The sequence below is a fragment of the Alosa sapidissima genome, chromosome 10, assembly GCF_018492685.1.
Source record: "Alosa sapidissima isolate fAloSap1 chromosome 10, fAloSap1.pri, whole genome shotgun sequence".
In the NCBI taxonomy this organism is placed as follows: domain Eukaryota; kingdom Metazoa; phylum Chordata; class Actinopteri; order Clupeiformes; family Clupeidae; genus Alosa; species Alosa sapidissima.
Window position 1 is genome coordinate 18,363,757 of NC_055966.1, and position 23,275 is coordinate 18,387,031.

The 23,275-nt window shown below is 44.1% G+C and overlaps 2 protein-coding genes across 5 annotated transcripts in view; both read left to right on the forward strand.

The window, feature by feature from the left end:
* The first annotated feature begins 1,579 nt into the window (after positions 1-1,579).
* Positions 1,580-7,631, forward strand: oscp1b (organic solute carrier partner 1b). 3 transcript variants are annotated; one of them, XM_042107144.1, is made up of 11 exons: positions 1,580-1,921; positions 2,693-2,728; positions 3,232-3,386; positions 3,883-4,050; positions 4,253-4,333; positions 4,561-4,664; positions 5,359-5,487; positions 5,648-5,717; positions 5,822-5,961; positions 6,090-6,153; positions 6,495-7,631. In XM_042107144.1, exons 1-11 carry the CDS (start codon positions 1,810-1,812, stop codon positions 6,612-6,614), a joined length of 1,179 nt encoding a protein of 392 aa, XP_041963078.1. In that variant the 5' UTR covers positions 1,580-1,809; the 3' UTR covers positions 6,615-7,631. The 3 variants fall into 3 exon arrangements, with proteins under 3 accessions (XP_041963078.1, XP_041963079.1, XP_041963080.1); XM_042107145.1 differs by having other exon boundaries at positions 2,696-2,728; XM_042107146.1 differs by lacking the exon at positions 2,693-2,728 and having other exon boundaries at positions 1,586-1,921.
* Positions 7,632-10,634: 3,003 nt separating this feature from the next.
* stk40 (serine/threonine kinase 40) overlaps positions 10,635-23,275 on the forward strand; it is a 23,999-nt gene continuing 11,358 nt past the window's right edge. Inside the window, exons 1-6 of one of the 2 annotated variants that reach the window (XM_042108243.1) lie at positions 10,635-10,871; positions 15,170-15,294; positions 16,386-16,471; positions 17,196-17,339; positions 19,628-19,855; positions 20,947-20,999. In XM_042108243.1, coding sequence (XP_041964177.1) covers positions 15,177-15,294; positions 16,386-16,471; positions 17,196-17,339; positions 19,628-19,855; positions 20,947-20,999 — 629 coding nt within the window. In that variant the 5' untranslated portion in view covers positions 10,635-10,871; positions 15,170-15,176. Of the gene's footprint in view, positions 10,872-14,670; positions 15,010-15,169; positions 15,295-16,385; positions 16,472-17,195; positions 17,340-19,627; positions 19,856-20,946; positions 21,000-23,275 lie in introns of those variants that run through there. The other variant, XM_042108244.1, reaches the window with a different exon arrangement.

A 23,275-nucleotide genomic window follows, 5' to 3' on the forward strand; every position in this document is an offset into this window, starting at 1 on the left:
GGGGTGGAGGGGAGAAGGTCTGGATCTGCTCAAGATCACAACAATTAAAACAAACAATGTATTATTGCCAGGCTTGTTCCCCTGTAAATCGACACATTATTTGTCATGTCAAACCCTGTGGTCACCAACCAACCGGGAGCAGGGTCCTACGGTACTAATGTTCAGACTGGAGACTGGAGCTCTGGACTGTGCTCCTGCTGCAGTGATCTGCTGGTCTGTAAGTAGCCCTCTGACACCCACTGTGTATTTTCACACCTTTTGCTACCAGCAACACTTTGCATGAAACAAGCAACACTTTGCTGTGCAGCAGCTGATAGCTAACCTCAAATATTTAGATGTGAGAAGATTATGCCCCACGCACCCTCAGTTGCTTGATTACTATCAAAGCATTTCCGTGTTTGTTGTTTGTGAGCGTTGTCAGTGTTAGTAGGCCTAAGCATCTTGGTTTCATTTAAAGCATTTTTATACATTTTCATTACATGATCTTAAATCTTGCAAACCCCAACTGCAGAAACTACTGCAACTTCTGTGGTTGTTTCTCAAATCTTTCTAATAAAATGTAGATACCCTGTAACTGGGTGCTTTAAAAGGTTTGACTTCACTGACTGAACAGTTGCAACTGTTTGATTGTATTTGATTGAAGCAATTGATGGTAATCTGACACTGAATTTTGATGTTTGCACTGGTATCCACTTTAGGTGCCTTGGGTTGTATCTGCCCCCTTGCATTGGGATGTTATGCTGTAAACAAATATGGAGAGAATCCATGTTTAGCATGTGTTCCTGGAGGAATGGCATCGATGAGGACCCACATGAGGCTTACATATGGCATCCAAGTAGGCTACATCATTTTATATTAACATTTGTGATCTGACAACTGGTTGGCAGAAGTTTAAAACCCTCTCTTATCTGAGTAAAACAGAACAGTCTGTGTGTGTTTGTGAAGGGGATACTAAACTGACAGAATTCAGAGTTTCAAATTATTGTGCAACATTAGAAAATTGTCATCAACGATGTGATGACTCACCTCTCTTTGAGGAAACAACAACAGATTCTGCCAAGGACAGACAGTGATTTACCTAGACAATTTAAATAACAGGATGTATGCAGTTGAGAATATGTACCACTTGCGTTTAAGGCCAATATGTAGGCCTTACTGACACACATCTCTTATGTTCTTTCAGGGTACACTGTGCAATGACGCTTTGATGACGACCTTTTGTGGATGGTGTGAGACGTGCAGGATGGCCAGAGAGATTCGCTTCAGAAATGGAGACATTTCCTGACACACACACAGACTCGTAGCCTATATTGCAGCAACACTGGTCTGTTACATTTCGCAACAATGTTATATCTCAGTTTCCCTCCCACACGTACACACCTCTAATACGCACATGTATGTCTTGCATCCTTTGTTAGTTCTTAAAGACCTATGTGTTTATATTTGTCAATTTTCAATAAATCATGAAAGAAAAACATATTGTATGTCTTAACCTTTTCCCAGTCCACCTCATTCTGATCCCTCACAACTGAACTGATGGGCATTAAGTAGAGCTGGTGGTCAAAGTCAAACCCATAGACTATATATACAGTCGTCTATGGTCAAACCGTGTAAACATTTGAGCAGATCTTTTAGTAAGGCCCTCGATGATTGGTTCTTGCTCGTCGTGACCTGGCAACCAAGTGAAAGCTTTCAGACGCTTTATCCCAAACAGCAAAAAGAATCCAGGCTCTGTCTGTTGTGTTGCCACAATCAAGTTATTAGAGTAAATTATAAAACTGAAGGGTTGCTTCAGCGTGAACATCCAACATGTCTTCGAGAACACTACCTCTTCTCTTCATTAATCTCGGTGGAGAAATGCTTTACATCCTGGATCAACGCCTACGAGCTCAGAATATCCCAGCCGACAAAGCCAAGAAAGGTAACATTAGCTAGGTCCTAGCAATGCAATTAGCTAGTAGCTTGTAGACTATGGTAACAGTAACGTTAGGACGAGAAAACCAGCCATTCAGATACGACAGTTGTACACTGATCCACGAAGCATAAGCCATAGCAACAGGTTACCACAAACGATTTTATACCTTATATTGCATTGCGCTGGCGGTATAAAGCTGTTGTGTCAGCCAGGGCCAAATGAAAGCTTTATGCTACGTCTCATGGTCACAGAATAGCTCTGGCTAGATAAGTTATGTTAATGTCATAACGACAAGCAAGTTATTTACAGCAGATCTTGTTGTTTGATCTTTGACAGATGCAGTCTGTCAAACTAACGGTAACGGTAACGGTAACAGTCATGCTAAATCACTACTAGCCAGTAATGTCTCCCAGACAGACGTTTAATCTTTGTCTTGCGTTAACCTCAGATAACTGTCTGCTAACTATTCAAGTGAGCATATTTTTTAGTAAGGAAACTGAAAATATTTAGATGGCCAATAGCTTGACCTTAGTACTTTTAAATAAGAAGTGCATGGGCTAATTTATCCATGCAACGTCATTATTGCCTGCCACAGACCAAGGAGTACCGTTAATGTTAATATGTATAACCATCTTATTAACAACTTATCGTAGTTTGCTTTAGCAAGAGACATGCTTATTGCAGTGTGATTTCTCTCGGAAGACCAGTCATTAACCTTACTCTGAAGTTAATATCAACTGTTGTTACATCTGATCTTTATTATTTATATTTACCTAGTAGCTGATGCATGGCTAGAGGAGGACAGAAGACAAGGTAAACATGTCCTTGCTTCACCGATGGTAGGCTGCATAGGCTGCAGTTTCTCGCTGGGTGTTACATCAACAGAAAATGAGGGGTTTTTAGTCTCGCTGGTGTGCTCCCCCTTCATATGCCAAACTAGTTCTATCAATCTAAGTAGGCTACGCTGCAAATCCACATGCTGGCTGCCAATGTAGGCCTAGTCTGGCTCAGGTTTTTGCTCACAATACGTGTCAGAGCCTGTACTACTCAGAATGTGCACCATTGGAAGACTCGCGTCGAGCTGGTTATTGTTGTCATTGTTGCCTGGGGCATATGCTTGAAGACTGTTTAGGGCTTCACTTGTCTGCCTGAGGGAGTGCTATATTTCAGTGTAGAAGATTGGTCACTAATGGTCAGTCGTCTTACTGCCTCTATATTCACTTCGCTTATGACCAAACACCCAAACCTCCCAGTGAACCTCCATCCCACATTGTGATGTGCTTGTTCTGTATCCTCTGTGTCCTGTGATGTGGCAGTAATGAATGACATCATCACTACCATGTTCAATAAGAAGTTCCTGGAGGAGCTGTTCAAGCCACAGGAGCTATACTCCAAGAAGGCCTTGAGAACTGTTTTTGACCGACTGGCCCATGCCTCAATCATGAGGCTCAACCAAGCCAGCATGGACAAGGTACATCAATGTCTATATGTGCTATATGGTGGGTAATTGAACAAGGAAACACAAGGTGATAAGAAATTTGGATTGAATTATATCTGGACATTTTCACCAAAACGTAAAATAAATGGCAACTGTTATTCTGAATGCCTGTAATTTATTGATGTTAGTAGGCCTACTATACAATATGATTCCTTTGAGGTGGTTATTTGGCCAACATTTAGCCAAATGGCACCCTCTGGTGTGTGGTTATGTTGACTGACGTATTGTGTCAGCATTTCTCAGGTGATTAGGCTATACACTCGTTGTAAACATCATACTGAATACTAAACATCATTCTGAATGTTGTATTATTCATGCTAATAGATGGCCTTGAACCTTTCTTGAATCCTACACTATAGTTTTAAGCATACTTACAAAATGTCAGGATTTATTACATCATACATCGAAAAAGTAAAATGTAACTTTTGTTTTTATGTCTTTATTGTCCTATGTGCCTCTGTCCTGCCAGCTCTATGACTTGATGACCATGGCTTTCAAGTATCAGGTCCTGCTCTGTCCACGACCAAAGGACATCTTGCTGGTCTCCTTCAACCATATGGACGCCATCAAAGACTTTGTGAGAGACACACCCAGCATCCTCAGCCAGGTGGACGAGACGTTTCGCCAGCTCATAGAGGTGGGTCACATCCACTGCACAGGCCACAGCACAGCATGTGGTCACAGCATCCACCCGAAAGCTTCTTACAGAGTGGACAGGTTCATTTAATTCTCATGTTTTTTGGAGTTTTTGGTATGTTACAGCAGAGTCTAAACCAGAAATCACATGGAATGAAGTCACAGGAATAATGTATTAACCGTATTCTTGGTTACATTCACAGATATATACCCCACTGTCAGCTGGGGAGTTGCAACTGATCAGGCAGACCCTCCTCATATTCTTCCAAGACATGCACATACGAGTGAGTCATGTTATGCTTGCTGTCTCAGCTGGATGGGCTAGGGGTGAAGGTTATGTGAAATAAATGGAAATGGGAAGTTCATGCAACGAGATTGGGAAACCACTTAGTTGGGTAACTAACCATCATTGAGCAACAGCTGTAGCAACCAGGGGGTGTGTTATTTTTGTATTTCTCTTTAAATGATTGATTGATTGATTGATTGATTTTGTTGTTTTTACCTGTTCTAGGTGTCCATATTCCTGAAAGACAAAGTACAGAATTCCAATGGGCGTTTTGTGCTCCCGACGTCTGGTCCAGTGCCATGTGGAACACAGGTTCCTGGACAGATGAGGTGCGACAACACACCACTAGTTAAACATTATCTGATCTAGCTGGGGTTCTCTTAATGAAATGTAACTTTCTGAATCGCCATTTTGATGTTGTTGTGAAGCTTGAAGTATTGAGTCATGCACAGTTGTTAGTTGGAGCTGTCTTATCTGACTTCAACCTGTTGTAAATTATATTCCAGAGTCAACCTCTCTAAGCCTTGGCTTCCTCCATTTTTGGCCTCACTCCTTGCTCTTTCTTATCTCTGTCCGTTTCTGTCTAGTTCACTTACTGTAGACAAACCCTTTTGAGAGTTAATTGCATTAGCGAAGAGACTGTTGGATGTTACAGCCATCTAATTTTAGCTGGGTCTACTTTTAGCATAGCTCTAATTGTGATAGGATTGTGTGTGGTCATGCTGAAATGGCTTGAAACATTAATATGTCACGGAGCAATGGTTCATGAACAATAGAGTTTGTAGTCTGAAAATGAAAACAAAAATAGTGCTTTGGTTGTCATGTAGATCGTCAGATGTTACCGATTTTACCTAAAAATGGGTCTTACAGCATATTGGACTTAACGAGTCTGAAGTGCATTCTGTGTTAAAATAGGCTTTGGATAACCCAGCAGTATATCTGTATATTGTGAATTGAGCCTGAAAATGTTGTAAAAAGTATATGTTTGTGTTTCTCTGTTTGCCTGTCTCTCTGATGTTTCAGGCAGTTCAGTTGCTCTGGCGAGGAGCTTAAGAGACTTCAGTTCTCCAATGGTGGGAACTATACCAGTGCTCTCCGTGAGGGCTCGTTTGAAATGTTTGGCGAGAGGGTAATCAAGTTGGGCACAAACATGTAAGCCTCACTCACCGGTCCATAAAGTTCATTACAAATGGCAGTATCATGAATACCAACAGCTAATGATATGAACTGAAATGAGAACAGTTAATGCACTGACAAATGTATGTTATTATTTAGACATGATTTGAGTTTAAGTGTTTATGTTGCCCTTTAGGTATAGCGTGAGTCGTCCTGTGGAGACCCACATGTCAGGGACATCAAAGAACTCTGCACAGCACACCAAGGTGAAATGAGTTTGCATGTAAATGGGTGTCATTTGTGACATTGTTTTTATATAGGAATGGGTTTATTCTAATGCTTTCAAACTATTTTTTTCAATACATTTTAGGTGAATACTGCACCCAACCCTCTTGCAAAAGAAGAACTAAATCTGCTTGCAAAGCTGATGGGGGGCTTGGAGATGCAGACGCCTACCAGCACAGACTCAGGGTTCCGTGTGAACCTATTTGCCACAGATGAAGAAGAGGAGTGAGTTTTTTTTCTATCTGGCCATCTAATCTGCTTTCAAAGTGGTGCTCCATGAGAACATATCTCTAAAACCAATTGTGTGACTGCCATCATTTGCCTGTATCTCTTGTCTTTCTTCTTGATCACAGAGAAGCTTTAATATCAAGACCGGATGAGCTGTCATATGAAGTTATAAATATCCAAGCAACCAAGGTAAGATAAAGTAATATGATATTACACTAATATAAACATTATTCTCCTGGACAGACACAATTTAATTTCTGGAATTAGGCAGGAATTAGAGGTACACAGTGAGGCTACTGTCTAATTTGAAATGGAATAGCAGACAGACCATAGGTAGTAGAATAATCTGTGTTTAGAGTGGAGCCACTTATAGATGTTTCTTCTAAACAGGATAATTTGTTTTATTGACTGGAAGAGCTGGACTGGTGAATCTGGGATAGGTTAAGCTAACAGCATGACCACAAGTGTAATGATCACAAGATGAACACTAGAAGCTCTGTTTCTCATTGGCCACATGCCATGTGTTTCAGGACAAACAGGCCAATGCCGAGCTGGCCAAAATCATGGGGGAGTTTGGTGAATCTGGAGATCCCGCCCCTACCTCCAGCAGCAAAGGAGATGACCTGCTGGCCATGATGGACGGCCTGTGATGCAGGGTGGGTCTGTAGCGGTCCTCAAGGCTAAGGCTAAGCAGGTTAGGCACAGTCATGGTGTCATGCTGTGGACAAGGCATTGAGTAGACTGAGTACCTTTGCCTCACAGCTAGTGTGGACCCGTATGTGCCCCACACAAGGCACAACCTCCATTGTGTGTGTTTATAGAGTGGAGGTGTGATGGGAGGACGACTCAGGTTTTGGCTCATCAAGGTATTTTGGGTCATCAAAAATCTGCTGCAATAGTTTACCTTTCGGGCAGAGGGCAAATTGTTTGCTTCAGTGTATTGTGTGTGTGTGTGTGTGTGTGTGTATGGCCGCGACTAGAATCACCTTACAGCATTTCTTGGTGTTGCTCCTTCATGGGCCCCAAAGCTTTCCCGAACAGTTGGTGCCACACTGTGTTTCATCAGCACCAGGAAGTGCTTTACAACAGCTTAAGGTTGCATTGCTTTTCCATACCACCAGGGGGCATACTTCATCTACAGTCATTTTGCAATGGTAAATCATGTGTAATTGAAATGCTGGTGTTCTATAACCAATGTGTTAACCAAATACTAGTCCCCAGGCTTAGTTTCTGTCATTGCTGTAAGGTTATCATGTTCAGTTTGGTTAAACACTTTCAGAATCCTCATTTCAATTACTCATGGTTTCAGTTGTTAACATAAGAGTTGCACATGCTGTGCATGTTAGTTGTTTGAGAGGTTTTCAGCTCGTTGATCCAGCACCTGCCGTAAAAGCCCAGGCAATTGTTAATGTGTCAAGAGAGTGAAGACAGAAAACCTAAGTGCACTTGTCATTGTGTTTCAAAGTTGTATATCCAAAAATATATGTATGAACTGAATGTTATTGTCAGTTGGTCACAAAACTTTAAATGGTCAAATTTTAAGAAATGTTGCCTAGTCCATGGTTTAAAACATTTTACTGACTCACCACTGTAATGAATTTGATAATAATGTAGACGCCAATAAGGCCCCAATTACATACAATTTTGTGAATACATTTTTGAACTTATTGTGGTTATTTATTGACGCATTTCATTGCATCTGTGTTTTTATTCTTTCTGTGAAATAGACCATATGTTTATGAAAACAATATTCTGTCTTTCTTTTTTTCATTAGTTTTTCCCCAAAAGTAGTGTGAATAAAAATTCTCTGAACTTGGCTGTTATGAAGTCACATGTTTGTGTTTAGTGCAAGATTATCTCAACCTACCTCTGAATTTTAAATTTAACCTTTCACAAATTCTAAATGGAACATTTTGACCTTGTTGATTTGACATGAAAATGCTCGTAGTGAATTTCCCATAACCTACTGTACGGTACAGTCAGTGACCGATAAACCAGGACTACTAAGTCTTTGTCACAATGTCCCACCACCCACTCAGAGCCAGAGCTGCATCCCACACAGCCAAGACATGTTTGGCAGTTGAATGACTGTGTTTCAAGCAAGCAATATTGAAAGACATGTATTCATTTGTGAATCTGGGGGAGATAACGCCTACATCTGTACCTTAGTGAGCTGCTTGATCTCATGCTAGCGACATCACTCCAAACATTCATGCTGGGGGAAAAAAAACATCTACCTCATTTTAACTATTTTAAGACAGGCATGGCTGTTGAAAAATGATACAAGATTGTACTTATCACATAGCCTTATGTTCTTTTTTGTTTGTTTGTAAATAGTAATTCAACCAGGTGAAAAGGTCAGCTCTTAGTTTCATGCCACTGACACTCAGTGAGTCAGCATTGAAGTCTACATTAAAAACAATATTATATTATGTACATATACGGTACATTAAAAACAATATTAGAATATACTTGTTGCATGGACCGACTTGGAAGAGTATTTATATGCATGGAAATGTTTCAACTCAGTACACCTCTGCCCCAGTGCACCCCATGAGAAAATAAATATCACTTATCAAATCTCTCAACCCCCTTTTCAAGACGCATGGTCAGCCATACACCAAAGTTGGCATGTAGGTGCTGCAGATGCAAATTCACAATTCATTGTACTGTCAGTGATTGTTGGGATAGCCAAGTTCGTCAAACCACATGATTTGTCTAGACTAACCATTATAATTTGTTGACCCGTACAACATTTAGTCTGGTTCCTTTTGTGTCATTTACTGTTTTACCTTTTCCTCAGCCACTCATTCGGCTGACATCATGGCATTTCTCAGAGGATCCCCATAGCAACAGCACCTGTTTTGCATGGATACAACAAATGGAAAGGCAAGTCAAAAAGAAAATATCAGAGTCTGGGCTTGTCTCTATACACCCTTACACTCCACCCACAATCACGCACACTCATACCTTCACACACACACACACACACACACACACACACACACACACACACTTAGAATAACTAAAATACAACAATCAAAACATGCTGAGACACCGCTCTGAGTGAGTGTGGGGGTGGGATATCTCAAAATGAAGAAACATTCTCGACACTCATCCTGGCTAGGACTAACATGGGGAATAAGCAGTCACTATCTCCCAGAAGGCATGAAACCCAGACATGCACGACAAACACATACAATTAGCCCATGCAGCTATGTCAGATGGCAGTTATATGGTTTGTGAGTATATGTGTAGGTTGAATACTTCAACAATGAAATTATTTCACCACAAAAACAAACATCCTCATTTACACAGCCACACGATTCTACCACAAGTAGGCTGCATGACATTAAAAATAAAACAACGACTTGGGAGTTTAGCCATAAAGGAATAATAAAGCAATTAATCTCAATGGAATTAATTTAAATGGGCAGTTGGAGCATTTTTTTAAAGCAGAGATCTTCAAACAATGACAAAAAATGGCTTATATTAATGAGCAATGTTGTTTTACACAATATGTATTTTGGAGGTCCCGGGGTTCTTAGCCTGAAACACATTTAAGACTTCTGGTATATCAAGCAAACTGGCACAAACTGTGTGTTTTTAGTTTCTGTTCAACATTAGAATCAGACATCCACTAAATAAATCATTGCAGCTAAATTAAGTAAGCTTAAATCACTGGAACATCTCGGCATGTTGCATTTAAAGTCAATCATTAAACAGACAAAAGGAAACACACCCATGTACAGATTAACTGTTGTCTGTTGGTGCACTTCTCACTCTCTCTCTCGCTCTCCTGCCGTTCTTTTAAAATATTTTCTCCATTGCCCGTGGGCATACACAGAATGAATCAGAGTTTCCACACCTCTAAAGGAGTGGGCTGGCCGATAAGCCACAGGCTGTCATAAATGTTTCATGTGGCTGAGGGCAAGAGCTGAGCTGAGTCAGAGCAGGAAAGCTACAGAGTCCAACCTCAGGTGCTGCCCTTTAAATGGTCCTCTCTGTTTGATTAGTTGGCCCCGCACCTTCCCACTGGTCTCAGACTTAGAGGGGTGGGTGGGACTGTTGATTATGCAAAGGTGGGCTAAATATGGATCACACTGAAAACGGATAGTGAACTGTGTGAACTGCCTCAGACAATGTCAGCCAAGAATGCAGTGTGATTAATAGGCCTAACTGTAAAACAGAGCGGCACAGTAGGGACTGTGTGATCCATGACATGTTGGATTTTCTCCATAATATTCTCATCGGTCAAATTTAGCCAAATTTGACGTCACTGTAGGCCTATAACCCTATAATGTCTATAACATTTACTCGATTTAACTTCCTTTATTTCTAGTTGGTTAGAATCATCCAGTTCTGCACTTGTCTCTGAACGTTGAGCGTCTTTTATGAATGCACCAACCTCATTGAAGAAAATTATGAATAGGGATATATTGGCCATTGTAGGCCAACTCACTGAGTCATCATTTTGGATGCAGTTGTCAATGATCCTGTTGTAAGCAAATACCCCGCCCCCATTCAGCACGATACATTAAATATTAATGTAACTTTACTTCATCAGTGGGCTCGGGATAGTCTTGTTTCAGAGCAGGGTAGATATGATAGATTGCTGAATGGTAATTGACTGTGGTGGTTGTTTTATTGGCTGAGCAATCCTGTCATTCATTCAATGTGCGTCATTTCCGTTGTCAGGTGGTGCTGCTATGGAAAGATGTGATCAGAGCCGTCGATAGAAGGCTTTTCCTGGCTGCACTATTCCGTAGTAAAACAACTTCAAATTTGCGGAGTACCCAGGCTTTTGTTTTGAAAACATTCGTTTATATTGAATCTGAAGAGTTTGTGAGTGTAAAAATGCTCCGGTTGTAGAGCACGTACGATTTTCTCGGCGGTTTTACCTCGAGGTAAGTTGTTGTTAAAGAGCCCTTCAGTCGACTCATCTGAGATTTGAACCGAGTTTGGTGGCGACATCACTAGCCAGTCAGCTATATTACTTTGTTTAAAGACCCAGATGAGTTGATATACACGTGTGATAATACTATGCGAAAGGTATATTTTTCAACCTCAGCGCTGCCCTTGTTACTTCTCGTGCTATGTAAATAGGCGATATTGTTCAACTCAGCGTCTGAGTTGTCTACCAGTCCTGCTAACGTTAGCAGAGGCTAGCCAGTTGTCGCTGGTAAGGATAACTACATATGTCGAAGTTATCAACCACCTTAGAATTTAGTAGGCATATGTTAGCATTTTGCATAAAGCAAACTGTTTCTGTCGCAACTCGGATGTCACCGTTCTATGTGCTTGTGTTGTGTATTGTGGTCTTGTGGTTGTGTGTGCAGCCTTCGTTTGGTGTCTGGCTAGTGCGAGTTAGCGTTGTTAGAAGCCCTGGCTCTAATGTTAGTAGCTAGCGATAGCTAACTAGCCAGCTAATTTTGCCTAGTCTTGTTGAGAAGGACATGTCTACGAACGTCTTGAACCAATTGTTTCTGGTTTGTAACGTTAACTTAATATAACTCGAGGTTTGCGTGATATGCGCTGCTTTAAATGTGTCTGAATTGTCCCTATACATTACGATGCATTAACCGCCGTAGCTGCTTTTGCCGTGAGTCATAACTGAATGCATAACGTTAACGTTACCGTCGGTGAAATTAGTTGTGCTAACGGTCAGTTAACGTTATCGGAAAATGCCAAGGAATCAGGCATCTGTGGACCTTCATCTGACATTATCTCATCGGTTGGTGTCCGACTTGAATGCTTCTGTGTTTTCTTCTCTGAAACGAATATTATATCTGCAGTGTAGCCACAAGCTAAAAGTTATAAGGTTGACTTTGCACATATTATTTGGACGGTTTGATCGACCTATCCGTCCGAACAACGTTACAGGCATCCTCATTTTAGCAGCTAATTGGTGATGCACGCAGCATTTTGAAGCTTATTCAGTTGCAAGTCAGTCATTCGAGGCAACTATGATGGCAAGGAGAAAGATGCCACTGGAGTTGCCTGAGTTTGCAATTAGGCAAACGTGAGCCAATTTGAGTAAATGTAGACCTTAGTGTTAATCTGTCGTGTTAAATAACATTACTATGCATCCGGTTGAAAATCTAGTTGTCTTTTCGTAGAATATTGGTTACCAGCCCTTGGGAAACATCCGAGTTTCCACACCCTACGCTAACGTTACTTTGTGGCATTGTCTTTTGTCTCCATGCAGCACTCTGCCGTTCAGTCGCTAGATATCATAATGTTAACCAGCTAAGTACTCCTCCTGACTTGCCATTCAGTGTTTGTGGTTAATATCAACCATTCTCTCCCTAGTATCGTTAATGGTAATGTTTCTTTTTGCAACAGCATAAGTGCCACAATATATTTTTGGGGAACTTTGTTCTACCATCGGCTAGTCCACGTGCTCGTGTTTACACAGTGGTGTTGATTGATCACCGTAGTCTGTGGTCTTTTTTCTCTTGGTTCTTCCTTCAGGAACATTGTCTTCCAGTACGGGTAATTGAACCCAGTGAGCTAGCAGACGCGTGGTTTGGATACCTCGCCGAGGTAGAGCGAGTGCTGGCGATGGCTGTTAAACCAGATAGTGGGTGGATCTCATGCCGCCTATGGTGTCTCCCGGCTCAGTGTACTGGGCTATTTTCAGAACTGCGTGCTGGCGAGGGAGAGGAGCGTGCCTCCACTCTTGTCTTAGATAATATGCATCAGACTAGGTGTGCCTCTGCTTTCTCTGTCTCCCCCTCAGTCCTTCCCCTTGATGTTAGTCTTTGCAGTGATGTTATGCATGATACCGTTTGATGTGAGGGATAGGCCTATTTTTTCCCCGTTTTTTTTTCTTCAGACATTACTGTTTAGGCTAGTCACCTGAAGAGCCCCCATAAGCAACTAAAAAAGATTTGTTCAGCAATTTCTCAACAATGACTTTGAAGCACAGTTGCAGTCAGAGGTTAAAAGATAACAAAGCGTGCTGCCAAGCACATGACCTTGAAATGGGATCCAAGACACCCCCCACACACACGTACACACTCAATCCCAAGTCCTGGCAGTCCTGGCCAGTGTTGTATTTATGAATGAACACCAGCTTTGTTGTACAGAAGGCTGTCTATTCCCTAGTCACTGCCATTCTCACATGGCAGCCTGAGGACGGCCTGTCCAGGCGAGTGGCCTTGATTCTCAAGTAGCCAGTGAAGGCAGATCAGTGGTGGCACAATTGTGGAGGCTGCACCGGGCACACAGCGCTCGGCTCTGTGACAATCACGATACTCAGTCACAGTCTGTCACGCTGTCGTCTGTCTGGACACTGAACAGTCATTTTCAAAGAGGATGATTCATGCTTAATGGTTGCCAACTGTTGCCTGACCTGGCAGAATGTTCTGCTCGCGCTCACTCTCACTCTGTGTCTCAGGCAGAGGGATTGCCAATGACTGTCCTTAGTACCCGTGTGTGTGTGTATGTAATGTGTGAATGCCCGGGAAGATACACATGCTACGGGCGCTTGTGTGGCAAGTGTCAACTGACGGTGTAAACTCAACCTGTCACAATTTGAATCTGTAGGTGGCGACGATGGCAAACTGATAACAAAATGTCCAGACATGTTGTGAAAGCTTTCACCTAAAATATATAACATCTACGTGACTTTTTGAGAGAATGTAAACCTCTGCAGCAACAGAGAGCCTCTCTCTATCGTGCTCTTGTTTGTTTGGTTGTAGGATACATTGAACCATTTTGTGCTCACTGAGGAGGGTAGTTGCCTAGCAGTGCTTGGGTCTCTCAAACTGCTTTTTTGTCTCTTTCAAATATGGGCATTTCAAGAGGTGTTTTGCATGATCGTTTGTGTGCGTGTGCGCGCGCGCGCACGCATGTGCACATTTGGTGTCATCCTCTGGTATCTGATATTCATGACACGTCGTAACTGGAGAGAACCTCTGGGCTGAGCGTGATTCACCGCCGCCAGCGGGACTCGGCATCCCGTCACGGGAAGCTGAGAGAGTTTCATCACATTAGAGGAAGCCACCAGCTACTCAAAACACATCCCTCTCAAGCCCCGACCAGCGCTGGTGCAGGGGATCTTTTCTTCTGCTTTCCCCAGTCCTGCTGCACCAAAGCCACGTGCTTACACTTACACGAAATGAAAGTTGATGTTGTGTGCAGACCCCCCCCCCCCCCCCATCCAAAAAAATGAGGGAGAAAATAGGAACCACAAATATCCGCTTATGAGAAAGGGAGAGGAAGTGACAGTCATGCTTCAGCCAGATTAAATGCTGATTTCTCAGTAGATACGGCTCAGCAGATTAAAAGCACAAGGATTGCAGAGGAGAGAAGAGGGGGGAAAATAAATGTATAGGAGCCGAGAGCCAAACCAAGAAGTAAGCTGTCTATTTTGGTGGATGTGACCATGCTTTACATCCATGCCCCTGTGCCATCTGGGGGTAATTCCAGCCTGCTTTTCTCTGACTTTTGATGTTTTTCATGGGTGCCCTAGCTGCTGGCTACAGTCGATGCCATTGTGTGTGTGTGTGTGTGTGTGTGTGTGTGCCGAATTTCTCAGCCCTAGTGTCATCAGCAGGACCCTCAGCTGACATGGCCTCATCTTCATGAGCTGCCGACGATTGACCCCTTTAACGGTCTGCCGTTAGCAAATTGAGGTGGTGGGTGTTTGTGTGTGTGTGTGTGTGTTTTGCTTAAGGAGGGGAAGGAGGGGCCAGGTCATGAGTACCACCCCTCCCCTTTTCACACACACACACACACACACTCAACTCACTCCATTCTTTTCTCCCTCCCCCTATCTGTATCATCTTGCCTATGAGTCAGCCTGCCGTTGCCAGTGGTGCCGGTGGTGCTGGTGGGGCTGTGTGAAGTGGACGGGGTTACTCAGCCTGCTCCTGCTCACGCTCACGCTCTGCTACCAGCCACACACACACAGCAAGAAGGTTGCTGTTCTCCGCAGACTTCTGTGCTCTCCATCCGCTGTGGACAGTCCAGAGTTCCATTCACAAGGGCTTGTTTCTGTTTGAGTGCAGTTTGCTGGACAGGATTTACACCACCACGGTGCTTATTGTGTGTGCTTGTTGTGTGAGTGTGTGTTTGTTTGTGTGTGCGCCTGCATGCAGATTATTGTCTGTGTTGGTTTATACTGTGCTAGCAGTACTTTACCTAATGCTCTTTGCTCCTGTGTCTAACAGCCTTATTGTTTTTCTGCCTGCCGCAGTTCCACGATGTCCAAGCGCCGTGCTTCAGAGAGGGGAGCAGGGGAATCGTCCGGGCGGGCCAGCAAGTTACTGTGCACGGGCATATCAGGCAGTAACGCCAAGAGAGCCGGCCCGTTTGTCCTGGGTAAGAAAAGCAGGCATTTTTCCTTTTGCTTATACGCTCCTTATAGTGTGTGTGTGTGTGTGTGTGTGTAAGAAAGTGTGAGTAAGTGAAGGGGCGGTAGGGGAGTCTTGCGCAAGAAAGCGCTCTCCTAATGTCTCGGTCAGTGCGTACAGGAAAGGGGGAAGAAAAGATGAAAGAAGGGGGGCTTCTGTGTGCCTGAGAAAAGAATGTAAAGAATTTCTTCCTGATCTCCGTGACTTTGGTTGTAAGTGCGCTGCAAAACTGGGAAAAGGATAGTGGTATGTCTTTTTTTTTTTTTTTTTTTTTTTTTTTTTTTTTTTGGGAGGACCCGCTCTCCTTAAATTCCCCCTCAAGACAGTTGTGCAAACGGTTAGGCTAAAGTACTTAGTTGCACCCTCCCGCAGCAAGTAAAGGCGCGACTTTCGTCAGCTTGCTGTGTCGACGGCTATTGTTGTGATAAGGGCCACTGATGGGTGGGTGGGGAGGCATTGCAGAGGATTATGCCCCATTTAACCACCTTTTGCTTGGGCAGCTGTCCTTTTCTTCAGACCCGGGGAACGCCGGCACATCTGTTTGCATTAATTGCACTCTACTCTGTTCTCGGCGTCACCCCATTTACTTCAGTTTAAATAATGCTTGTCTAATCCTCCCGTTGTCTCTCAGGTTGCACTTATAGCTGCTGTAAGAGTCTATCTAAGCTAAGAGGCTCTCACAGGCTCTAAGCCATTTTTGAAATGTCAGTATCTAATTGTATTGGGGATTTCAAAAGGAACCGCTACTTCTGTTTGGCAGTTATTTTGCTTGTGCTCAACACTATTAAAGTGAGACTGTCTACCTGAAGTGTGTTACATTGCATTTACTTTTCAATGCAATAAGTGAGGAACAACACGCTTCAAATGCTAATGCAAATAGTCAAGAAATGCAATTATGGCTTAAAGTAGCTTATAGGCGTCCTGTGTTTCCTATTTTCCATTGTTGTTGTGTTTTAGGAATAGATATGCATCCAGTTCAAATGTACATGTGATCCACTTTTGCATAAAGCACAGCTTTGTGTAATTGAAAATGTGTCTGACTCTCTCTCTCTTCTTCAGGACCGCGACTGGGGAACTCGCCTGTGCCCAGCATAGTCCAGTGTTTGGCCAGGAAGGACGGAACAGATGACTTCTATCAACTCAAAGTGAGTGATTAGTGTGTGTGTGTTTTTGTGTGTCCGTGCGCATTTCCTTGCTACTCTCCCCCTGTTCTTGGCTCCCCTAGTCATTCGTGTGTGTGTGTGTGTGTGTGTGTGTGTGTGTGTGTGTGTGGGCAGATGGAACAGGACATCATCTAACAAACAAAAGCCACTACTGTCTCTGCCTCCGGACTGAACCTTTGACCTCCCCTCCTGTGCAAATGTCTTTGATTCTGACCTTTTTTACGGCTCCTGTACCAGGGCCAGGCCGGAGCTGTGTGTGTGTGTGCACACCACTACACACATGCACCAAATGCGGCACACAGTCTGGTTTACGGGGGCTATTAAATAATGGCTTCATCGCAGGCCTGTCGTCAGTGCCACACGCCGAACTCTTGACCTCCCCGTGCCCCACGGCGCAGACAGACAAGGCCCTTGCACTCCTGTGTGGACAGACAGCCCCACACCACACTGTCCACACAGTCTTCCTGGCAGTGTGTGTACACAGAGGGGCCAGAGGGGAAACGACTCGCTCTTTATGGGTCTGTTTTGGCAGAGTTTCTCTGGAGGTTATGTGCTGGTGATGTATTGATAGTGGGTTAAAGCACATTTTGAACAGGACTGCGTAGTGCTGTGTTAATGAATGTAAAAAGTAAGGGTGTGCATTTAAAGTCACCCTTTCCAATATGTGAATCCGTGTTGTGAGCGTGACCTTTGACCTGCTGTGCAGATCCTGACGCTGGAGGAGCGTGTGGATGGGGCAGGAGAGACACAGGAGGAGCGGCAGGGCAAGATGCTGCTGCACACTGAATACTCGCTGCTGTCCCTGCTGCACAACCAGGATGGAGTGGTGCACCATCACGGCCTATTTCAGGTATGGTTTTTACACACAGAACACACACACACACACACTACAAGCAGTGTAAAACAGTGGTAACCTGTATAAACAGGGTGTATAAACACACTACAAGCAGTGTAAAACAGTGGTAACCTGGTATAAACAGGGTGACATAAATGACACTACTGCTTTTAAACCCTAGATTTGCTCTATATGCCACCCAGGCCCTTTGTCAAATATGTTATAATTAAGTATACTTTTACAGTATGAAAATGAACATCACGATTATACTGACCAAAATCCCCACAGAGATCGCTAGCATTGCGGTATTGGGAAAATGTTCCTAGCCTGCCACCAATGATAGACAGAACTCCTAATTGGCCTGTCCTCCATGGTACAGTAGCAACAAAATTAGAACTCAACAGAATACCATTCATGTAGTATAGTGTCTAGTGGCAAGAGGGGAGCTGGGGACTGAAGCACCGTGACTTGTGCATAGGTTTAACTGCTGCTCATTACAACAACAACAACACATTACATTTATATAGCGTTTTTCTCGACACTCAAACATTACATACTGCTGCAACTCTGTATCTCGCAGTTGAGGTGAGGGGGGGGGGGGGGGTGTTCTGGAGCACCCATAATGTGTAACGTGTGTGTCTGCAACTTTCACCAAAACAAAACACTATTGTATACTACAAATTTGATTTATCTACTGATGCATCCTTTCAGAGTTTATTTACTTTACCCCAAACTTGAATCGGTAGCATCAGGAAAGTCATTGGATTTACCCTTAAACCGGTAGCCATTACATCCCAATAAAGTATGTGCGGCACCAGCATGACAGGCTCCTCTTGAAACTACATCCAAAAAAAATGGGCGGATTACAAAAGTGCAGTGTCTTCAGGTACACACATACATCATTGTGCTGCTGTGTTATGAACACCTGAGGACAAACTGGATGCAGTCCATCTGCAGTTTGCCAAGCAAACACACACACACACACACACGCCACCTATCGCTAAACCGCTCACATCTGCCCGTAAGTAATCCCTGTCTGTGTGCTTTTTTGTTCTCGTCCAGTAATTGTCTGATGGAAAAACAGAGGGCAAGCAGCTCACTCACTCACTCTCATTCACTCAAATTGACTTTTGTTTTGTTGTTGCTCGTGGACACAGTGACTCACTGCTATGGACCTTCATTTTTTTGGGCCTGCATTTTCTCTCTGCATCCTTTGTGATCATGTGTGTAGCCTTTTTCTCTCTTGTTGTGATCATTTCTCTCTGCCCCTCTCTCTCTTCTGGCTCTGCACGGCCGTGCAGTGGTGCTGAGGTCCACTCCCTCCCAGACGCCCTATCGATCGGGTTTATTGTGGGCTCTCTTAGTCAGGGAGGCTGGGAGGCCGAGCTGGTTTAATTATAGCCCAGCTCTCCCAGGATACTCTGGCTCAGTCTTCCCCGATAACCACACACACACACACACACACACACACAATTCATTCTTAGCTTAGAGAGATCAATGCTTGGCTGTTATGTCCCCTTGTTCTCGGATGACTGCAGGAGAGTAGCTTTTATTCAGGTCCAGCCTCCATATTCTCCCTCGTTGATAGAAATGATAATAGCCCCCCCCCCCCCCCCTTCTCTGTTTCACCGACTCTACAGAATAGGCCAATTACAGTGGCTTTGTGATGCAGATAGTGAGATAGCAGCCTGGAAAGTCTGAATACAGAGGTAGGGGAATTATCAACGGTACGCATTTTTGTCCTTGGGGCTGCAATTTGGCCAGGCTGTAGTTTTCAAACAAAGCCAATGATCTTATCACTAGAGTTGGTGTGAAACTAATCTGTGCTCACTTCTCATTTTGTGCTGTTTAAATTGTTTTTCACAGAAGCCCCCAGCCCCCCCCCCCCCCCCCACCCGTGTCACTCATGCTTTTATTTTAGCTTCCCTGACTTATAATTAGCGTTATTAATCTGCCTCCATTATTTCTTTATTTTCTCTTTGTTTCACACTCTTCACAATCTCTCTGCTTCCTTTTCTCACCTTTTTGTTTAATTGCTTCCTTCACTTCTCTTTCTCTCTCTCTCCACCTCTCTTTTTGTCTCTCTCTCTATCCATCTCTCTTTTTGTCTCCCTCTCCTCATCTTTCTGTCCACATGATGTCCACAAGTGCGATCCTGTTCTAACCACCTTTCTTTGTTTGCATTGCATCACATGTATGTACAGAGCATATGAGCTGTTGCCACCAGCAGGGCACTGTCCCCCTTTCTTCTTTGTAACTGTGATGTGATGAGCGGCCTCGTCTCTCTCTAATGCCCTGTGCAGGACCGGGCGTACGAGATGGTGGAGGATGGAGGCGAGGCCAGCCGCGTGCGGCGCATGAAGAAGCGCATCTGCCTGGTGCTAGACTGCCTGTGCGCGCACGACTTCAGCGACAAGACGGCCGAGCTCATCAACCTACAGCACTACGTCATCAAGGAGAAGCGGCTGAGCGAGCGCGAGGCCATCGTCATCTTCTACGATGTGGTGCGCGTGGTTGAGGCCCTGCACAAGGTGTGTGTGTGCAGCACAGATCTGTGCGTGTTTGTGTGTGTGTGCGTACGCACGTGGGCATGGTGGACGCCCTGCACAAGGTGCGGACACCACAGCTTTGTGTGTGTGTGTGCGCGTGTATATGCACGTGTGTATGCACGTGGGCATGGTGGACACAAGGTACGGACACCACAGCTGTGTGTGTGTGGTGTGTGTGTGTGTGTGTGTGTGTGTGCGCGCGTGTATATGCATGTGGGCATGGTGGAGGCCCTGCACAAGGTACAGACACCACAGTACTGCTGAGTCTGCTTTGATGAGTCTATGAGTGTGTTACTATGGAACTTCAGCTTCCACTGAAGTTTGAGATTCTCTTTCGTTTCTGCTCAGATGTACGATTTTTTCCATCACAAGGCCGTCTTCCCCTTTTTCTTATTCCATTGTTGGAAAACGTCTTTGTGAAAGCTTGCTTTGTGAACTGAAAGTTCCTGCTGTCCAGTTCATAGTAACCCTTTTGGTCAGCGGATTTTTTTTTTTTTTTTGCTCTGCCCTAAACTGAAGTAATTTACAGGGTTCCCACGGGTCATGGAATTTCTGGAATATCAAAGTCAGAATTTTATCATTTGTGGTGCAAAGTCCTATATATCAGGGAATTTTGAGCAGCAGTTTAAAACTTACTTGCCAATATTAATACAAATATATTTCCACTCAAAATTGGTTTATATCTGGTTATTAGCTTTACTGATTGCTTGAGTAGACCAACTTTGTTTATTCAATGCCCATTTATTCATCTCCCGCTCTAAAAAAGTAAAAGATACTTAAACGCTACGCGGCTGCTCTAAAATCATTTGCTGGTATATCGTACCATTCATTATATGGAAATTCAGGTTTTGTTGTCAGGGACAAGTAATGGAATTTTACATTTATGGGAACCCTGCATTTTCATTTATTCATTTGGCAGATGTGTTTATCCAAAACGACTTAAAGCAATAGAATTTAAGCTATTAACATTAAAGCATTTTAACATTTAAGCTACAAGGCTACAGCAATAGAATAAGTGAGGTCATGTTTTAGAACTGCCCAGTAAAATGTCTCATTCTCTTGTCTCTGTGCAGAAGAACATCGTGCATCGTGACCTGAAGCTGGGCAACATGGTGCTGAACAAGAGGTAAGAACCCAGTGTCTCCGCCCTCCTTTCCCATCATCCTCTTGGGGCCCTGTCAGCTAGAGACTGAAGTCTTGTTTCCCTTTGCTGGAGCCCCACAGACAGACTGACTGACTGGCAGGCAGGCAGGCAGGCAGGCTGGTTGGTTGGTTGAGGGCGTCTGCACTCTGCAGACCACCCCCCTCTCCAGCCCTGTGTGACTCATACGCTGTGGTGGGAGCACTACACTGCTAGGAGTTGGGAAGGCAGCCAAACAGCAACGTGTCTACTTTGTTCTTTTTTTGTTTTGGGAGGGGGTGTGGACTGTAGTAAGCGGGGCTGTGGTGTGATGTGGTGAACTTCAGGTCAGCGCGTGCTCCTCATCAGCCAGGCAAGGCGAGGAGAGCACACTCCTCATCCGTAAAGCCCTCCTCTCCCTGAGCACCATATGTCTCTCACACACACACACACCCCTCTGCTTCCACTGTGCCTGACAGAGTTTTAATTCTACACTTGGCTTCTCTTTCATAGCCTCACATAACTAATGCAAGAGGTGCCAAATACAGAAGTGTTTACAGTTGCTAAGCCCTAGAGTGAAGCTTGAGGTCTGAAGCGACTTTGTTGTTTTTGTGCTGGATGAGACGCATGCTCTTGCCTTTGGGATTTTCTGTTTGGCTTGTATCTGGTTGTCAGTAGGAGCAGCAGTTCGCCTGCGAGCGCAGTGTGGTGCCGTCAGTCATATCTCGATCTCATATCACATCTCGATATGCACAAATGCATGTGTGTGCTTCCATAGGATTTCTGTGCAATGAGCTTCTCTCAGCACAGTGACCCCACAGACATCCAGTGGACGCATTGGCTTGTAGTGCAAACTTGTGTCAAAAAAAACATTGCAATGATAGACAGCATGCAGAAGTGCGATCCTGTTTTAACTTAAGAGGTCTTTCTTGTTCTGTCCCATGCATGTGTGGGGTTGCATATGCTTGCTTATCAGCAATGTAAGTTTTGGTGCCTGTCTTGAGGTAGCCGAAGTCAACCACAATCGATTGTTTGCAAAGCATTGCCCGGGTATCTTGCATCTAGAGCGTATCAGCACTTGTCACCCTCTCTTTGTGACAGTGATGTGATGAGCGGACACACACACACACACACACACACACACACACACACACACACACACACACACACACAGGTGTGTTTCATTGCTGCAGCTGTATCCTAAGGAATGGAATGGCACATTCATGAGTTGTGGTAAATACTCTAGTTTTAAATGACCACACACACACATGTATGAGCTTGCACCCATTTGCACATAATTCTACTTCATCCGTGAGCAGTAACTCACACACACACACACACCTCTACTGTGTGTGTGTGTGTGTGTGTGTGTGTTCATTCTTTCTCATCTTATTTTCACCTCCCCCGGTCTCATCCGCATTATTGACATGTGAAACTGCTGGACACCTTTTCAGTGAGTTGATTGGACATGATGCACAAACACAGCACACACTCTCTCTACTCGCTACTCACACACGTCCTGTTTGTGTTGCTCAAGTAGACACAGACTCTGTGCTCCGAGCAGAAGAGGGGAACAGTCTGTCCCAGCTGAAGACAGGGCAGCGGCTGCCAAGCCAGCTCATAACTCAGTGCTGACTCACACACACACACACACACACACACACACACACACACACACAGTAATTGCTCACATTCTGACACACCTATACACGCGCACACACACACACACACACACATTACCCCAGCTACTCTCTTGCCTCATGCTATCAGTCACGTATCTTTTGGATATTTATCTCACTTAGTTTCGTTTTGCCCTTGGTTGTTTGGTTTTTCTAGTTGTTGGCACTATCTTGGTTCTGTTTGAACTTGGATTGGGCCTTGCAGAGTTCTCCAGATGATTCACTCTTATGCTTAAATGAGTTATGTGGCTGGTTGTGATTGCTGGGGATTGGCTCATCGTGTTGACATAGTCAGTCAGAGAATGTCCTGGAACTACTCATTGTTTCTCTTTAGATCTAGAACTACCCCCCCAGCCCCACACACACCACTCTAATGTTGTTTGAGCAGCTTGCCATTCTCGACTTGGATGTGCTTTGTGAAGGTGCTAACGAGTTGTTGAGTTTAAGCATCAGCGCAACAAACAGTGACACCCTGATGAGCTACACACACACACCCTGATGAGCTTCAGCTTTCCTGCTGTGCTTTCACAACTCACTGGAACGAGCCTCATTTCTCACACACACACACACGCGCGGTCACCTGCCAGGGTCTCACACTTTTCA

Coding starts and splice junctions, on each gene's coding strand:
- oscp1b (XM_042107144.1), top strand. CDS start 1,810: ATGTCTTCGAGAACACTACCTCTTCTCTTCATTAATCTCGGTGGAGAA. Junction 3,387..3,882: donor ACCAAGCCAGCATGGACAAG/GTACATCAATGT, acceptor CTGTCCTGCCAG/CTCTATGACTTGATGACCAT. Junction 5,488..5,647: donor ATCAAGTTGGGCACAAACAT/GTAAGCCTCACT, acceptor GTTGCCCTTTAG/GTATAGCGTGAGTCGTCCTG.